The 17,443-nt window shown below is 47.8% G+C and overlaps 2 protein-coding genes across 2 annotated transcripts; one reads left to right on the forward strand and one right to left on the reverse strand.

Annotated features, from left to right (window-relative positions):
- Positions 1 to 744: 744 nt before the first annotated feature.
- Positions 745 to 2,125, reverse strand: ASCL1 (achaete-scute family bHLH transcription factor 1). Its single transcript, XM_090275349.1, has 2 exons — positions 1,181 to 2,125; positions 745 to 819 (listed from the first exon to the last, which is right to left on the reverse strand). The coding sequence occupies exon 1, from the start codon at positions 1,918 to 1,920 to the stop codon at positions 1,228 to 1,230; it is 693 nt and encodes a 230-aa protein (XP_090131475.1). The 5' UTR covers positions 1,921 to 2,125; the 3' UTR covers positions 745 to 819; positions 1,181 to 1,227.
- A 1,992-nt stretch (positions 2,126 to 4,117) lies between these two features.
- Positions 4,118 to 16,257, forward strand: LOC150011163 (survival motor neuron protein-like). The gene is made up of 4 exons (XM_090275089.1): positions 4,118 to 4,127; positions 8,675 to 8,804; positions 9,437 to 9,607; positions 15,717 to 16,257. The coding sequence occupies exons 1-4, from the start codon at positions 4,118 to 4,120 to the stop codon at positions 16,255 to 16,257; spliced, it is 852 nt and encodes a 283-aa protein (XP_090131215.1).
- The last annotated feature ends 1,186 nt before the right edge of the window (positions 16,258 to 17,443 follow it).

Raw genomic sequence — 17,443 nt, forward strand, 5'->3', positions numbered from 1 at the left:
TATGAGGAGAGTTCTTTACAAAACCACATAGGGAAAATGGCAGTTGTAAGGTGAACTACACGTCTAAAATATGCAGAGGTAATATCATTACATGTTAAAGTATCAAGATATACACATTTTAAACCATTTGTACAAAACTCTATAAATCTTTTCTTTCTCTCTTATGTACAAAAATATCTTAATATATCACCAAACTGGTTAGGATAGATACAAATAGATTTTTTATAATAAAAAAATTCACAAAAGATTGGAAGCCTCCTGTGATGAAATGGTGGAAAAGATGATGTGAGGGAGTGGGGCTTGGGGAAGGGATGAGTGGATGGGGTGTCAAAGAACTGCGCATAGCATAGTTTCACTGCAGACAAATGTCCACAGCTTATTGACATGGGGAGTACTGAGAGGAAAGACACCAACCCTTTGCTAGAGGGTTAAGAACTGCACTTTCAAAGAGGGTGGGAGATGAAGACACCCAGCAAGTGCTTTTAGCTCTGCTTGTTAGTTTGGGTGGGAGGTCCCATGGGGGGGGGGTGCTGCTCTCTTCTGCCAGGAACCCAGTGCTTTTTGCACACAAGCAGCATTTTACACACTGACTCAGGTCCTAGTCACTCTTCATATCTCCGTGAATGATTGGAGTGCAAAGATACGGTTCTGAGCGCATCCCTGTTTTGTGAGAGCCTTGCTTTTGAAGATCTGGGTCGCTTGGTTGGTGTTGGAGTTGAATGCCTTTTTTCCTTCTTTTTTTTTTTTCTTTTTTTTCTTTTTTCTCCCTTCCAGCATCACAGGCGAGAAAGCACTAAAGATGCAGGTAGTGCAGTCACCCTATAGCATAAGGAAAAAAACGGGAGAGGTTAATGTGAACTTGGAAGCCAGCATTAGGGCAGGATGGAGGTTTCGGGAGGGGAGGAACTGGTAGGTAGAGCTCCTCTTCTGACGGCGGCTCTCCAACTCACCCCTATCTCCAGTCTTTGGAGACCTGGGCAAAGCCACTCTCAGAGGCCAAGGCTGAAAGTAACAAACCAGGATTTCAAATCAACTAACTTGAGCAAGTGCCTAAAATCAATCCCTGCCCCCCATCTCTGTCTCCGTGGAGACAGACCCCCTCCCACAGACACCAAGACCACGGAAAAAGGACGATTCAAGGGAACCCTTTTCACCCCCTTCACTCCAAAACACAACCTACCTGCTTTGAAAGTCCATTCGCAACAGGGCCTGAGCAGGCCAAGCCCCTCAGAACCAGTTGGTGAAGTCGAGCAGCTCTTGCTCCTCGGGACTGAGGGGGTCGTAAGAGCCCTCGTCTGACGAGTAGGATGAGACCGGCGAGCCAGCCATGGAGTTCATGTCGTTGGAGTAGTTGGGGGAGATGGTGGGTGACAGGACGCCAGCCTGGAAGGCAGCGCTCACCGCGTCGTGTTCATCCAGCAGCTGCTGCAGCGCGCGGATGTACTCGACCGCGGAGCGCAGCGTCTCCACCTTGCTCATCTTCTTGTTGGCGGCGCCGTTGGGAACGTGCTCCCGAAGGGTGGCAAAGCCCAGGTTGACCAACTTGACGCGGTTGCGCTCGCGCTCGTTGCGACGCGCTACAGCGGCCGGCTGCTGCTGCGGCAGGCTGTAGCCGAAGCCGCTGAAGTTGAGCCGGCGTTTGCAGCGCATCAGTTCGGGCGAGGACGAGCGCTGTCGCTTGACTTGCTTGGGCGCGGACTTGTGACCGCCCCCTGAGGGCTGGCCGTCGGCCGCCGGGCTCAGCTGCGGCGCCGGAGGCTGCTGCTGCGCGCTCTGCGCCGCCGCCGCCGCCGCCGCTGCAGCCGCCGCCGCCGCGGCCGTGGCAAAGAAGCAGGCAGCGGGCGGCAGGAAGGGCTGCTGGGGCTGCGTCTGGGGCTGCTGGCCGACGCCGCCGCTCTCCATCTTGGCAGAGCTCTCCATGCGCAGCGGCTGCCAAGGAGTCGCGGGATCGGAGCGAGCGGGGCCGCGAGGTGCGCGACGCGTGGGGGAGACGCAGACAGGACCGGGGTGCACGAACAGAGGGAAAGAAGGGGAGAGATGAAGAGGGAGTCCGCAGGGGAGTTTAAAATATGACAAAATCCCCGGGAGCCTTTGTAGGATGGGAGCAAAGAAAGTGCAAATGCTTTTCCTCCTCCCTCCACTCCTCCGCCTCACTCCCCTCCTCCCGTCGCGGGTTGGCTTCGGGAGCCTCGCGTGGCGCTCGCGTGTGAGGCTGCCGCTAGCGCCTTCTTGTTTTAAAAGGAAAAAAAAAAAAAAAACAGAAGAAGCAAAAGTCAGTGGTGGGCGCGCTCTGCTGAGTCTCCTGCTCCTCTCCCCCTAGGGCTGCGCTCCCTTGCGCCGGGTCTCGATCTCTCCAGCCGTGGGGCAGGCAGTTTTTATTATTTTGTTAACCTCCTTTCTTTCTTATTTCCTTCTTTCACTCGCCCTCCCAGGCCGGCTCCCTGTCGGTGCGCCGTCCACGTTCCCTGGCCAGAAGTGAGAGTGCCGGGCGGCCGCAGGGCGGCTCCCTTTTCAATGGGACACCCAGCCCCACGCGCAGCCCTGGCCCCGCCTCGCCCCCCACTCCCCGCTGCTGCGGCAAGCGGCTGCAACCCCCGCTCCCCGCGCCTCTCACCTCCTCCTCCCACCCACTCCCTAAACTCCCCCTCCTCTCCTCCCCTCCCCCACCCCCGCCCGTTCCCTGCAAACTCTCCATTCAGCAGGGTTTGTTGTTGCAGTGCGTGCGCCTGGCGCGTGCCGGACTCCCGGCTGAATAAACAGGCGGCGCGCTCGGGGCGGGCTGCAGCCGGGGGTGACTCTAGAAAGGGGGTGGGGGGAGTCCGGCGTCACCAGAGGGGAGAATATGCCCTGGGACTTGGGGTGTGAGGGTTGACAGGTTTGGGGTGAAGTGCCCTGGGATTTTCCTGAGAACTTGGAGCAAAGCACGGGGCGGATTTGGACAGAGGAAAACGACACGAGCGGTGTGGAAGTTAGAGGGGAGTGGGACTCCATGTTTCCTGCTTTCTTCCCCTACCCACCGTCATTCTCTGGGCGGGGGTGGTGGTGTCTTCGCTGTCTTTGAGAGCTAATGCAAATTTGCGATCGAAGTTCAAAAAGATGGGGGCAACTCCTTCCGAAGTACTGGACTATTAAAACTAAAAGTACTGCTAAGCCTTCGGTTCTAATCCCTAAGCGTCTTCTCACTAGCTCTGTGGCGCTCGGTAAGTGGCATCCTCTCTGAGCCTCAGTTTTCTTGTCTGTAACCACAGAGGTTGGATTAGATGGCCTGTCATGTCCCACCCAGGTCTAAAAACTGGGATGTGCCGCCCACAATTGAGCAAGTGTGGAGGTTTCCAGGGAGAAGGAGGTGATCGCAGGTGTGTACAACAGAGATGCCGCCCGGGATGATCTCGGGCCGCCTGTATAATAACCCGTCCAAAGGATAATTTCCGATCCCGTCTGGCGGGGCAGATGCATAAAGGGAGTCCTCTGAGATATTCGCGGCTGGATCTGAGGAAAAAGATGTGGGGCACGGGGCCGGAGGTGGGGGGCGTGCAGGAGAGGGTGATGGACCTTGAGGAGCTTCCCTGGTTGTTCAGCGCCGCCGCAGGCACCTCGGCGGCCTTGGCGCAGCCTCCATCCCGCCCCAGGCGTGTGCCTGGCGGGCTGGTGGCAGGCGACTGGGAGCCGAGCCCGGCGGAGCCGCGTGTTGGCGCCGGGAGGGAGGGGGAGGCGCATGCAGCAGCCTCTCAGCCGCTTGGACAGCGCCTGCCCAGGCGCCCTTCCTGGGCCGTCGGCCCTGTCGCTGTCTGGCCGGAGCCTGGTCCAGCTTCGGGGCACCTTGGGACAAGGTGCTGCGGGGAAATCGGACCTAGCACCGGGTCCCATCTCCGTACCACTCTGCTGTGGAAGGAGGCTGGGGCGTGTCTTAAATCGGGTCTACACAGGCAGAAGGAAGCAGAGGGTAAGCATCGGGGTGCAGCAATGACTGCGGTGAATTATCCGGATAACGGCTTCTCATTGGACTTCTCTTTGTGGAGTTGGGTCTTTCTAAAGGATACCGTGGGGGTGCCTCCAGTTGCTGCCTTTGCTACGTGTGGCCGGCTATGAGTGCTGGGGGAACAATAATGGTGGCGATATGATGGGCGGTAAGGACAGGTGGCACCCAAAGGGAATCGGACCTCCCTTCTCTGCCACCGTTTTCTCTCTTAAAATAGGCAGGTTTGGGGAGTATAACACTGAATCACGCCAAAAGAGTTTAGTTCTGTAAATCTCCCCGCCCACACTGCCCCTTCCCATGGACAGTACCTTATGGCTTGCTGACCCCAGAGGACTTTGCTTAACCGGTGGGGTTTACACCCCTGCGCCCCACGCCAAGAAAGGAGCTGAGAGATCTCCAAATTCACATTTTTCTCCATTTCCGGGAACTGTAGGAGGCATTGAGGCCTAAAGTAGAGCCACACCACCTGCTTTCCAACCCGAGGAAGACCCACCACCTGACGAAGTGGGTCATTTAGGCGCTCCCTGCCCCTCAGCTCTGATCTCTGGGTGCTGGCCGCTAGGAGGCGTCTAGGAAAGGCCTCCTGTGTCGCATCTACTCCTCTCTAGTAAAATAGTAGGGGCGGCGGGAGGGAGTCACTAACATGGAGGCATCTAAGTGCGTTTTCTTTCACATTAGGCTAAACCATGGGCCCTGAGCTCTCTTCCAGCTCAGACTCTAAGCATTCCACGCTCAAAGGTCCATAGTTCTGGCTCTGACCCCTGTTTTGAATTGTGACCATGAACAAGTCCTTCTTCCTCTGTCGCCCTCAGTTTTCAGATCTCTGCCTGAGGGACGTACAGCCGCTAATTTCGAAATGTATCTGGGAGCAGGGAAAAACTTCAAGTAACTCCCAAGTGTTCTCAGTTTCCTTTCCCGGTGCAGGCTCTTGTGCATGGAGACTGTAATTATCATGGACTTCAAGGCCAGAGTCTACTCCCAACCACCACCACCACCACCACACACACATACACACACACACACACACCATGTAATGCGCTCTCAAATAAAAGCGCCAACTGGTGAAGCCGAAGCTGCACATTGTAGAGGCCCTATGCGTTGGGCTCCGCCCAGGAGAAAAGACAGTGGGCTCTGGGATCCTTCTGGCCAAAGTCACGGGCACATTTGTCCCTATTCTCCCTGCTCCAGCTCTGAGCCAAAATTCTGGCCTCACACTCCCAACTCCTGCATCCTAAACTTCCTACCTTATATGTTTGCAAAGCTGTTCAAGAACCCAGACATTCTCCTCCTCTGGTTGGAGTAAATAAACATAAAGAATGTTCCCCACCATCATCCCAGCCCAGCACTGTGGGCTCCACCTTACCCTCCAACTGGAAAGTAGAGCGATCTAGAATCTCTTTTGGGGGCTTTGCGCTTCTGCCTTTGGGATTGTGTATTACCAAGGGGACTTTTCCACTGAAATAGGCTTTCTGGTTGTTGTCACTGGTTTGGAGCAAAGAACTGAGGCTCAAAAGCCCATTAGAGTCCTGCTTCATACCCTGTGACCTAGAGTATGACATACACCCTCAGCCCCATCCCGCACACACACCTGAGGGAATTACCACAGGCTCTCTTATGCCCAAAGGAGCTCCAGATCTTGGGGGTGGGGGTATGTAAGATGGGCTTGATTTGACATCCAGCCTTTGTTACTTAAACAATAGTATGACCTTGAGCAGACAGCCTGCACACTGGACCTCAGTTTCCTTATCTGCCATGCCAACAGTTAGAGTATCGACTTCCAACTTTTATGAGATTTCAAAGAGATGTATGTGGAGCACTACAAGCCAGGTCTAAATAGGAAGGGATTAATAAGAATAGCCTTTCTAAAACAATGAGGAAGTCCTGCTGCTGCTCACACAGCCCGTCCAGGAAAGGGTTTATAGGAGGTGGGGGCTCAGCTCTCGCCTTTCCTGGAACCACACTCTTACAGTTGCTACACTGATTGGAGATCCAGTATCACCTGTCTCACTTGCCCCAGCACCTGGGAATATGTAATTCCTGTCATTTTTGAGGAATGGTGGTGATACTTGCAAGTCAAGGTGGTGGGAGACAGCAACCAAGTTTTTAACAGAACAGTAGAAAGTGAAATGAAATGCTGACATGTGTCATGGCTGACACAGGGAAGGGACTTCAGCAGAGCCCCCGGCTCTGACTACTCTTGCCGCCAGTGGGCCTGACTCTGAGCAAGACCCCAGGATTTACTTGACCAGGACACTCAAGATTGCATTTATCTAGATGGGGAGTGTTGGATGACCTCATCCCTAATGGAGTAGTGGTGTTCTCTCTCTTCACCTGTCGAGGCATCAGGAGAATTAAATCTGAAGTTTGTGAATTCACTTTGCAAATCCCGCCATACATATCAGGGACTGTCATTCTTGTGATGGGGAGGCAGGGCACTGCTGCCCTTTGGTTTGTATTATCCAGAATATAGACATCCCAGGAAAATCAGAAGGTTTCTCTTTCTCCTGCAATACAATAAGGGCCTTAATTTCTGTACCTTCAGGCCCTTCTTCTGTTTAGGGAATGCTGGAGGTGGACCATACCTTAGATTAAACCTTATCTGCATTCAACATCAAGATCTACATGGAGAACTGACTTTCCTAGTGATGCATAAGGCTCATTGCCCTGGAGACATGAGAGTCTGGTGGCCTGAGTCTCCTGCCACCTTAACTTCCACACGCAGTTGAAGGCCAGGCCAGTGCCACATCTGCTCACACACTATCCTCATGTTCCAGAATTGTGAATCTTCTCTCTGCAGAAAGGAGATGTGCCTCCTCTCTTTAAAAAGTTTCCTCTGTGCTTTTTCTCTGAGGAACGTGAAGTTAATATTAAAAATGAAATTAGATTTTTCATTGAATGAATCATTTAGTAAAATTATATTTATAGTGGATCCTGAATTAGAGGCAAGGAGAGTACAAAGATGAACACAGACCTTGGGTTTTTGAGTGGACACAAGAGTTTTCATGCAGCCCTCCATTTTGGTGAGCTCTACATCCCAGAACCCACAGGTGCTTTGAGAAAAATGAGTGAGCTGGGCATTTAGATATTTGGGTTCCAGTAGCTATTACTATTACACAGGGCCTCTGCCCTGGGGTATATGCTGCTCCTAAGCCTGCGCTTGACACTGTCCTACCCAGGGAAATGAAAAGTACTGAACAACCTACTGTCTCCATGGCACCCTTCCCAAGGTAATTATAGAAATGGCTGCTGCCCAGCCTGAGTTAGGTCTGACCAACTTGGGATGGCTTGCTCACAGGGGTAGAACAGCACAAAGTACAGATCTAACTTAGCTTTTTGGTCACAGCCACCAGGTCTGCACCTGCATTAAGGAATCCAGGCTTCTAACAAATATATTTGCTTTTCAATATGCCTGAAAAAGAAAAGAAAAGCTGGGGGAAAAAAGCAAAAAAACAAAAAAGCACAAACTATTATTTTACTGTGGCTTTTTGGTTAGGGAGGGAGGTTGGGGTGGAGGGAGGGGGTGATTTGCAGCCACCCTCACAAGTCCTTTTGAAGTTCTCCAAATAAGGAGAAGTAACGCGAGGTCTTTATTTTTTTCAAAAGCCCCATTTACATTATGATTAAATACCTTCCTCAGTTAAGCATAAAGAAAGTCGTTAATCTATATAGCTCTCCAAAGAATCAATACATTCTAAACTTTTGTAGGATTTGTTACACTCTAGTTTGTTACAGTAGACCAGCCCCTCTCTGTCTAGGCACATGGCTTCCCCTTCCCTCCCTCCACCCCACCTTCTCCAAGAATGAAAATAACGTAAAGGTCTTTCACGGTAAACAAAACCAGCTGATTCTTCACAGAGATCCCATGAATAGCTGGAGAAGAAAAAAAAAAAAAACTTACAATAAATGGTGCATTTTTTTCTCTGCTGGGTATAGTATTCAAGGATCAGGGCAGTATTCAAACAGAGGTCCATTTTTTTGCTCACAAGAGAGTTTAGAAAAGAAGCGTGGGGTCCATTCAGCGCTTTCCCCCTTCACAATCACAGGGTTCTATGAAACCCATCTTCCATGCCTTGTCGGAGTGTTTCTGGGGACCAATTAGTGCTTTGTTGCCCGGCTTCTTTGCTGAATCTTTGAGCAGCAAGAAAAAGCGCTCTCGAGTCTCCCCTTATTTTGACCATTTCAGTCATTACTCAGTGTAATAATTAATATGACAACTGGATGCTCGAGTTTGTATAGAAACACCTCAACTACAGGAGCGAGCGGGCAGTGGGTGGTAAGGAGCTGCGTATCAGCCGGGGAAGCCACACACACAAAAAGGAATGAATGGCCAGAGAGAAAGAGAAGGAATAAAGATAAAATAGTTGGCACAACGCAGAGGAATATAAAACAGACTCGAATGGAGAGAGGGAGGGGAAGGGGGACAATTAGACGGGGAGGGAAAAAAACACCCTACAGAGGTTAACTTATTTTGAAACTGTTTTCTGAAAAGGACCGTGGGCATGAGTGGCCGGCTTTCAGCCCAGCGCGGTCCACAATCTCCGCCCCCACCCCCAATTTTATAAACTCTCTTGGAACGCGGCGTGGGGGTCAAGGGAGGGAGGGAAGGCAACCTTGAGGTTCTCCCTAGGGTCTTCCTGGATGGTGCACTCAGCTTACAATCCAGCCCAAATTCTCAGCTCCTTGTTTGGCTTCCAGTTTTTGCAAAAATCCTGTTCCTCTTTGCTCCAACTTCGGAGCTGGCGACAGGGAAGATCGGCACAAATGGAGAGGAAAAAGATGAGTACTGCCCTAACACCCCGGGGGTGGAGGATTTGGGGGAGAGGGCGTATCTGATGCACCCCAACAATTCTGCAACGTTGCCTTGAAAAACAGTGTTCTTTTGCGCTCCTGGCGGAGGGGTCTCTCCCTGGCAGAGCGCAGCCTGGCTGGGCGCTGCGCCCCAGCCCCCTCGCTGTGCCCGCTTCTGCCAGTCCCCGCAAGTGCCCCGGGGTTGTGACCCGCTCCGTGACGGCATTATAAATAATTAGGGAGTTTAAGCGTGTTAGCCACAGCTCATGCTAATGAGCCAGATAAGGGCTCACGCTAACCCGAAGTGACAGTTTGCATATAGGAGGAAAGAAAAAAAAGCCCCGCTATTTTCCCCCAACCTGATTGCTCCTTCTCAAATTCCCTTCCCCCATTCCTCTGGCTTTCCCTCTTCATAACCCTCTACCACACACACACACACACACACACACACTCCACACTTTCTTGATCCTTCTTCCTCAGTCTGTCCCCTGCCCCGCGGCATTGTGGCATTGTGACTTCACAGTGTCTCCGGGTGCCTATGTGTGACCTGCCAGGAAAGTTCACTACAGGCGCGTCCTGGCCAGTCTCGGCTCCCAAGCTGTTCGTGTGCCTTTCTTTACACAGTGTGGAATGCACCAAGGCTCCCATTCTCCGGAAATAACTTTGAAGCTCGGGCCGGGGGATCTCTGAGAGCTCCGCAACTCTGGCACGCCCTTGGGTGCTCTCTGTGCTCAACACTGACAGCGGAGCTGTACCCTGGGGCGATGAACGCAGGCGTCAGAGCCCCAGAGCTCCTGAAACGCTCCTACAGCCTCCAGAACGCAGGGGCAGTTTGCCGAAGTGACTGAGGTCAGTCGTGTGTCCCCATTGTGTGGCCACGTGTCCTGTGTCCATCATCACCTCCCCAAAGTCCGAGCTCAGCCCGACTCCTTGCGGTGCGGCCTGGGAATGCTCTGGCCTATAAATCAGCCCTGCGGCTGAGAGCTCTCTCTCTCCCCACCTTGGTGCAGACCTGAACGCCAGCTCCGGCTGCCAAGGAGAAAGTTTGCTGGAACAAAGTTATGAGAAAGCGGCCTGACGCAGCTTGTTGTCTAAGTGGGAAACTGTGTCCACAGGTCGTCGCATTGACTCTTTCCTCCTCCCATCCCCGCCTCTCTTCCCCAGGCCTAGTGTGGACCACTGTCTGTCAGGGTGTTCATTTTTTAGAGAAGTAGGGGAAGGAACAAGGTGATTGCTAGTACATGGATATTCTTTGACATGGAATCTTAAAGAAACAATAACAAAACCAAAATTAAATGATTTGATATTTGTAAAATGCTGAGAAGGGTGCCTGGCACACAGTGAGCAGTGTATTTGTGTTATTCAATAAATACAAGCAATTTTCAACCTGTGAACCACAAGAATTTTTAAAACATAGGATACCTGACTATTTAGTCTGGCACTGACTTATTTTCCCTTAGATGGTCAAGTAAAAAAATTTACAACAGCTCTGGCTGGTGTGGCTCAGTGGATTGAGTGCTGGCCTGCGAACAAAAGGGTCACTGGTTCAATTCCCAGTCAGTGCACATGCCTGGGTTGTGGGCCAGGTCCCCAGTTGGGGGCACACGAGAGGCAACTACACATTAATGTTTCTGTCCCTCTCTTTCTCCGTCCCTTCTCCTCTCTCTAAAAACAAATAAATAAATAAAATCTTTAAAAAATAGAAAATGACAACAGCCCTGACTGGTGTTAGACGTCCTCCCTCAAACTGGAAGGCTGACAAAGGCTGACAGTTACAGTTCAATTTCGGTCAGGGCACATGCCTGGGTTTCAGGCCACATCCCCCGTTGGTGGCAAGTGAGAGGCAACCGTTCCATGTTTCTCCTGTGCATGGACATTTCTCTCCCTCTTTTTCTCCCTCCCTTCCCCTTTCTCTAAACAAACAAATAAGTAAATAAATAAAATCTTAAAAAAAAATGACGACAGCCAACAAAACAATAGCCATCAGGTGTGAATGAATAAAAAATGGTATATTTTTGGTCAGATTGGCGAAAATTATATTTTATGGTGTGCCACAGAGCTTTGGTAATTAGTTTATGTGTGCCACAAGGTGAAAAAGGTTGAAAATTACTGATCTAAAATGTTAGAAAATACCAATGAGGTGTAAAATGATCAAGGTTGATGTGCTCATTGATTTGTGAAAAACTATTGAACGTAATCTGAGAAAAACAAGACAACTATTGCCTTTGACAAACTTGCAGTTTAGTGGGCAGAAAAAGAGGTGTGTAAGAAGGTCCTTCAACAGACGGTGGGAATAACACACGGTGGGAATAACTGATGGAGAGCCCTTCTCTCTAATGCTCCATCGGTCCTTGGAGTCCCACCTTCCCCCATCCACCAGGTAACCCTCAAATAAATATACAATTTTCACTTAAAAAATGAGTGGCCTTCCCTCCCCTCCACACCCTCACTCTTATTAGGGATTTCTGGACCCAAGGGTAGGTAGGATGACGACCATGTCCAGCTTGAAGCAGCTAGAAGAGCTTGAGACCTTCGCCCATTGTCCTTTGTAAAATTATAAAGGGTCTTAAATCTGAGAGGGAGGGATTGTTCTTTTTTATTGTTAAATAAATAAATAAATTAATTATTTAAAAAAATATATGGAAGGGTGAGGCAGGAGAGCTTGTATGTACGACCCATGAGCATGGACTTGGGGGCGTTGTTGGGGGAGGGGAGCAAAGGGGAAAAAATTGGAACTATTTTAACAATATAATCAATAAAATCTACTTTAAAAAAATGGGTGGCCTTCTTATGCAAACACATGCTAAAGTCATCCGGCCCTCTTCCCCAACCAGATGGTCATCCTTAGGCTTCTGCTACATGACAATTCATGAGCAAACACTAATGAACTAACGCACTTTTAACACCTGTTAATGTTAGGTGCATGAAAACTCAGGTCACTTGAAGTTAAGACAGATTCCATGTTTTGGAACTTTCCAGGTATGTGTCTCCAGCAAATTGCTCACGCTCTCTCAGGCTCTCTGTCTACAAAATAAGGGGCTACCGATGCCTCCTCTCCGTCTCCGACTCTATATAGACACTACAGACACAACCATGTGACCCCTTTGTGGCATCGACTTCACTCTTCCAGCTAGCAAATATCTTCAGTTCTCTGCCTTTCCTGCTTCCCCCTCCCCCTCCACCCCAAGATCCTTTAGCGAGTAACACCTAAAACTTCATGAGGTAGACCAGTCCTTACTGGTGCCAGGATTTTGGTTCCTGATGGCCAGAAGGCGGCGTCTGGGTTCAGCATGGATTTAGCCTTAGGAACCGGGGTAAGAGGTGGGCCATTGGCTCATCGGAATTCACATGCAAAGGGAAAGCATTCGCTACTCTCGCTAACAACTTTGCTTAGGAAACAGGATTCTCCACTACTTGCCTGAACAGTTTTAAATTTGAGATTTGGGGACCGGAAATGCTCGAAAATTCTCCTCTGCGGGTTGTGTGAGTCGCTTGCCACCTGCCGGTCGTCTCTCAAACTGCAGCCGGATTTGTGTGAAAATCTAATACTAAACACAAGTTACTGTAGTTGGTCTACTCCACACACTTCGGTTCAACTGTAAAGCACCGTGCTGCCTGCATCACGTCCCCCAAAATACCCACATTAGAAACACACAAGGTGCCTGTTAGTATTCATGTTCTGTACCTTTGATTCAGACCCACAAATCCAGAATCTGGCCAATCGGCCTTTTTAACAAGTTATCGTTCTTTTGTACACTGAAGGTGAAGACCGAGTCGTCGTCGGCAGCCGTCCGTCTCGAGAGACGATGGTGTAGCTTCTTAAGAGTCTATCTGCACCGCCGAGAATGGCTGTGCAGTCCGACTCGGGAGTGACACGGTATCTGTCTCCTCCCGTGTTGAATCGACATCTTGTGATGACGCTGAAGCTACAGAGCCTGGGCAGGGTAAGACCGAGTACTCTAGAGGTATTTGGGACAATAAGACACTGTTTCCTTTATTCAGACCTGTAAAGAACAAATCTATTCTGATACAGAAGTTACACCAGTTCCATTGAGATAGTTTCTTTGAGTAAAGGGATGCCCTAGTGACTTCTAAAGGGAGTGAAGAGAATTGGTAAGTTACTATAGAGGTGGTCTTTGGAAGTGGATGGTTAGAAATTTGCAGTGGAAAGAAAACAGTCATGGGAACAATTTACCCAGCATGGAGACCTTTGCTTCCTTGACTTTGAGACTTCAGCAGCCTTAACCTCACTCCCCTTTGACTACTCTTTTTGAGGCTACATCTTGGTTTTTTTCTGCACCCAGAGCAAATTCACCTTGGAAATCTTAACTTCCTATTCTCCATTGTGATTTCTTCTCATTCTCATTTTTGCTGTACTTCTTTCTAACCTCCTTTCCCAAGCTCTGTTTCTTTCCAGCCTGGTCTCTTCCCACAATGCAGTTGGAATGTGTGATTGATTATTCCACCTATAAACTATCAAATTCTTACCTTTCCAGCCTAAAGAAAGTCAGTTCATTCCTTGATGTTATGACCTTCATTCAGTCATATGTTTAACTTCAACCCACTGACCTCCCAAATATGGGATAGCCTCATTCACTCCATTGAAGACCAGAGTAAAACCAAAAAGATGAGTAAGGGGGAATCCACATACTCTTTCTCTCTCTGTCTTATTGTTGTCACACTGGGACATTTGTCTTCTGCCTTCGGACTTGTGCTCAGACTGGAACTACACCATCTACTTTCTTGGGTCTGTATCTTGCTGACTGAAGATTTTGGTAATTCTCAGCTGTTAAAACCACTTGAGCCAATTCTTATAACCTCTAGATAGATAGATAGATAGATAGATAGACAGATAATATATAGATAGAGATATATCTCCAATTAGTTCTGTTTCTCTGAAGAATCCATACTAACACACTCACCAGTGACTCCATTTTGCTACAGGCAATCCCTACTAGAGGCCCTACCTTGTTGATTGTCCCAAAGCATTATTGATGCCTCCTTTTCCATGCCTACCATGATTCTTATCCCTTGAATACGTTCTTTTCAGTATTAGCTTTTAGTTTCCCATTTCCTGCATAGAGTCACCCAATCACACATGTCTTTAGGTTTTAGCTTCTGCTTTTTTTTTTTTTTGCATCAGGATGATTCCTTAGTTCTAGTCTGGACCTCTCCTTGGGATCTCAAACTGCATGACCAGCATCCCTACTAGGATGTTCCACTGGTATAGCAAGTGCATCATGTTTGAAACTGGGCTTATTATTCTAAATTCCTTGAATCTTTACTTCCTTTGTGTTTTCTAATTCAGGGCTTGGCATCATCCGCCCACACTTTCAAAACAAAATCTTAGGCTATCTTACAGCCTTTCTATCTCTCGTACCTCTCCACAATTACCAAGTCTTAAAAAATATATAATACACACACATATACACAATTTATTATGTGTATATGAATGTATGTATGTATATATGTATATCATTTCCCTCCTATCGGTTGCCCATATCTTTGCCTTGTTTCAATAGTCTCCCAGTTCCACATCCCTTAAATATTTTCTCTTCACTGACACTGAAATGATCTAACTAAATGACATGGTCAATATAATAGGTATCAGAGTGAAAAGAAATGGTGCTTTATATCACAGCCCAGGTAAAGCAGTCTTTTCAAAGTATAACACACTCTATTGCTCCTCTATTCAAAACCTTTCAATGGTCTTCCATTTTCTTATGATATGAGTCCACTGCCCTTGAAGCTCCTTAATAGTAGGGATTCTGCTTTGCCTCATTTCATATGCCTAGTACTCAGATAGTGTCTGGAACAAGGCGGGTACTCAATGAACACTTGTTTGTGTGAATAGTCTTAGTGGAACTAAAACTATTTTGATGGTGTAAGATATATGCATCTGTGATACAGAAGGTGGCATACAAAAAGCTTTTAATGAAGAATTTAAAAGACTTAGAAAAACTATTCACCCCTCTAGGCATGCCCCCTCACCCCCATTTACCACTTGGCATAGGCTCTCTAAGATTAACAGTGATCTTTCCATGTGTATCTTCATCACCCCAAGGCCTTCTCTCCAAGGAACATTCAGAGCCTAGTATACAGCAGGTAATTAATCAATATTAATTCTAGTGGATACTGGTGGTATCAGGCAATCACTGTTATTAACTTGTCAGAACTCTTCGTGTATATTTTTACAAATGTGTGAAAGAGGCACAATGGGAGGAGCAGGGGCCATGTGTTGGTGAATGCTAAGAGGCACTCTGACGGATGCCTTGATCTTTCAAGAGGAAGGATGGAGCCATCTCTAAGAATGGCACTGTCTCCACCTATTGAGTAACCTGTTTCTCCCCTCACCCACCATATCTGAACCAATTCCTTTTTTCAACCTCAGTGACTGATGACTGCAGCCACCTAGATGACTCGTCGTCGTCGGCAGCCGTCCGTCTCGAGAGACGATGGTGTAGCTTCTTAAGAGTCTATCTGCACCACCGAGAATGGCTGTGCAGTCCGACTCGGGAGTGACACGGTATCTGTCTCCTCCCGTGTTGAATCGACATCTTGCAATGACGCTGGAGTGTCCTCTCCAGTGAAGCTGAAGCTACAGAGCCTGGGCAGGGTGATATGGAGGGTCTGCTGTTGCCCATGCAGCAGACCCCCCCTCTCTTCGCAGCTGAAGGGTCCAAGGGAAAGACGGAGTCAATACAGCTTGGCTTCAGGTGCGCTGCAGGAGTTGCCGGTGTTGACTACAACGTCAAACCGCCTTAGGGACTCCGGCTCCGGATTTTCTGTCGGGGTTTACTCCCTTAGCCTTTCCCCTGAAGAGGTATGCCGCAAGGCAGCAGAGGTTTTTTGGAGTCAGAGTTTTCCTTCTCTGATGTGCCCTGACTGGAAGATCGAACCAGCGACACTTAGCTCGCAGGCCGACGCTCAATCCACTGAGCCAAACCAGCCAGGGGCTTACCTCACTATATCCATATACTGGATATGGAAATAGAGAGGAGCAAAATCTATCTGATCTACTTTCCCCAACATCTGAAGTGGCTAATAATACACAACATAATGTTCAGAAGAATGAAAATGGAAGTCAGATTTCAACAGATGAAAGTGAGAACTCCTCCACATCTACTGGAAATAAACCAAATAACTTCAAGTCAAAAGCTGCTCCATGGAACTATTTTCTCCCTCCACCGCCCCCCATACCAAGATCAGGACCAGGACCAGGAAAGGCAGGTCTAAAGTTTAATGGCCCACTACCACCACCACCACCACCACCACCACCACACTTCCTGTCATCATGCTGGCTGCCTCCTTTTCCTTCTGGACCACCAATAATTCCCTCACCGCCTCCCACATGTCCAGATTCTCTTGATGATGCTGATGCTTTGGGAAGTATGTTAATCTCTTGGTATATGAGTGGCTATCACACTGGTTACTATATGGGTTTCAAACAAAATCAAAAAGAAGGAAGGATCTCACATTTTAAGGAGTAATTCATACAGTGTTCTTTAACAGGTGCAGCTCTCTCCCAAAGAGAAGAGAGTATTTCGATGCGCCCTGGTCGATGTGAACGGTTTTCATCATTTTCTTCCTGAACCCTTGGCTGAGAGGCATGAGCATCTGCATCTGCCCTTGCCATGTGTGACTCGTTCTTAAGTAATTAGCCAGGTGTTTCTAGGGAATAACCAGTTGGAATAACTGAACAGTGGAAATGTGAGTAATTAAAAGAAATTCAAGGTCACATGTAATGCAGAAAAGTCTTATCTTAACCTAGATGACTAATGACTGCAGAACCTAGCATTCAAATGTTTAAACCTACAAAGGATCTGCAGGAGCCAGGGGACTCTGAGTGGACAGAGGTGTTTATTTCACTCTCTCCTTAAGCAGAGGGCTCTGCTCTCTTTCAAGATCAGAGGGAAAGGATGATGGGTACTTTTCCTAACCCTAACATCACAATCCGAGGCCTTTTGCCTCCTGTCCCACAAGACCACAGTTTTTCATATTTCTCATCCATGTAATGGAAATACTAAAATTTTATCTTATTAGATTTTATAATGAGTTAAATAAGATGGCCTCTGCAATATGCCTGGTACTCAAAATATATTTGAGTGCTGAATAAATATTTGTCCTTTTTCCCCAAAGAGAGGATGAGATAGGAAAAATAAGGCTGAGGAATAGCCCATTTATGGCTAATAGAAGTTTAGTATGGCTTTGGGCAAATTCTGTAGGCAAGTTACTTTTTTCCCCCCAACTTTCCTTCCTTACATACATTTAAATGGAAAAATAAAAGATGACAAAAAACAAAAAAACAAAAAAAACAACTCTCTTCTAATCCCATTATCTATACAAAATGCCTCTTTCTTATTCTTTATTATTGTATGACATGATATATCTGCACAATGGGAAATGCAAGATTTTGCACGATACTTCAATCAATAACTAGTTTAATTTTGTGCATTTAAGATATAATAATTTTTATAATTCAAAAATAATTTTTCTATCTGTATCTGTTATGTGAATGAACTGTAATTTATTTAAATTACTCCCCTATTCCTGAAAATTTTATTTTTGTCTAAACTTTTAAAATAATGTTGCCTTGAACACTTTTGTGAATATTTTTCTACATTTCTTTTTATTATTATTATTTTTTAAAATATGCTTTATTGATTATGCTGTTAC

This window comes from Furipterus horrens, unplaced genomic scaffold, assembly GCF_987537825.1.
Source record: "Furipterus horrens unplaced genomic scaffold, mFurHor1.1.pri manual_scaffold_4, whole genome shotgun sequence".
Lineage (NCBI taxonomy): Eukaryota > Metazoa > Chordata > Mammalia > Chiroptera > Furipteridae > Furipterus > Furipterus horrens.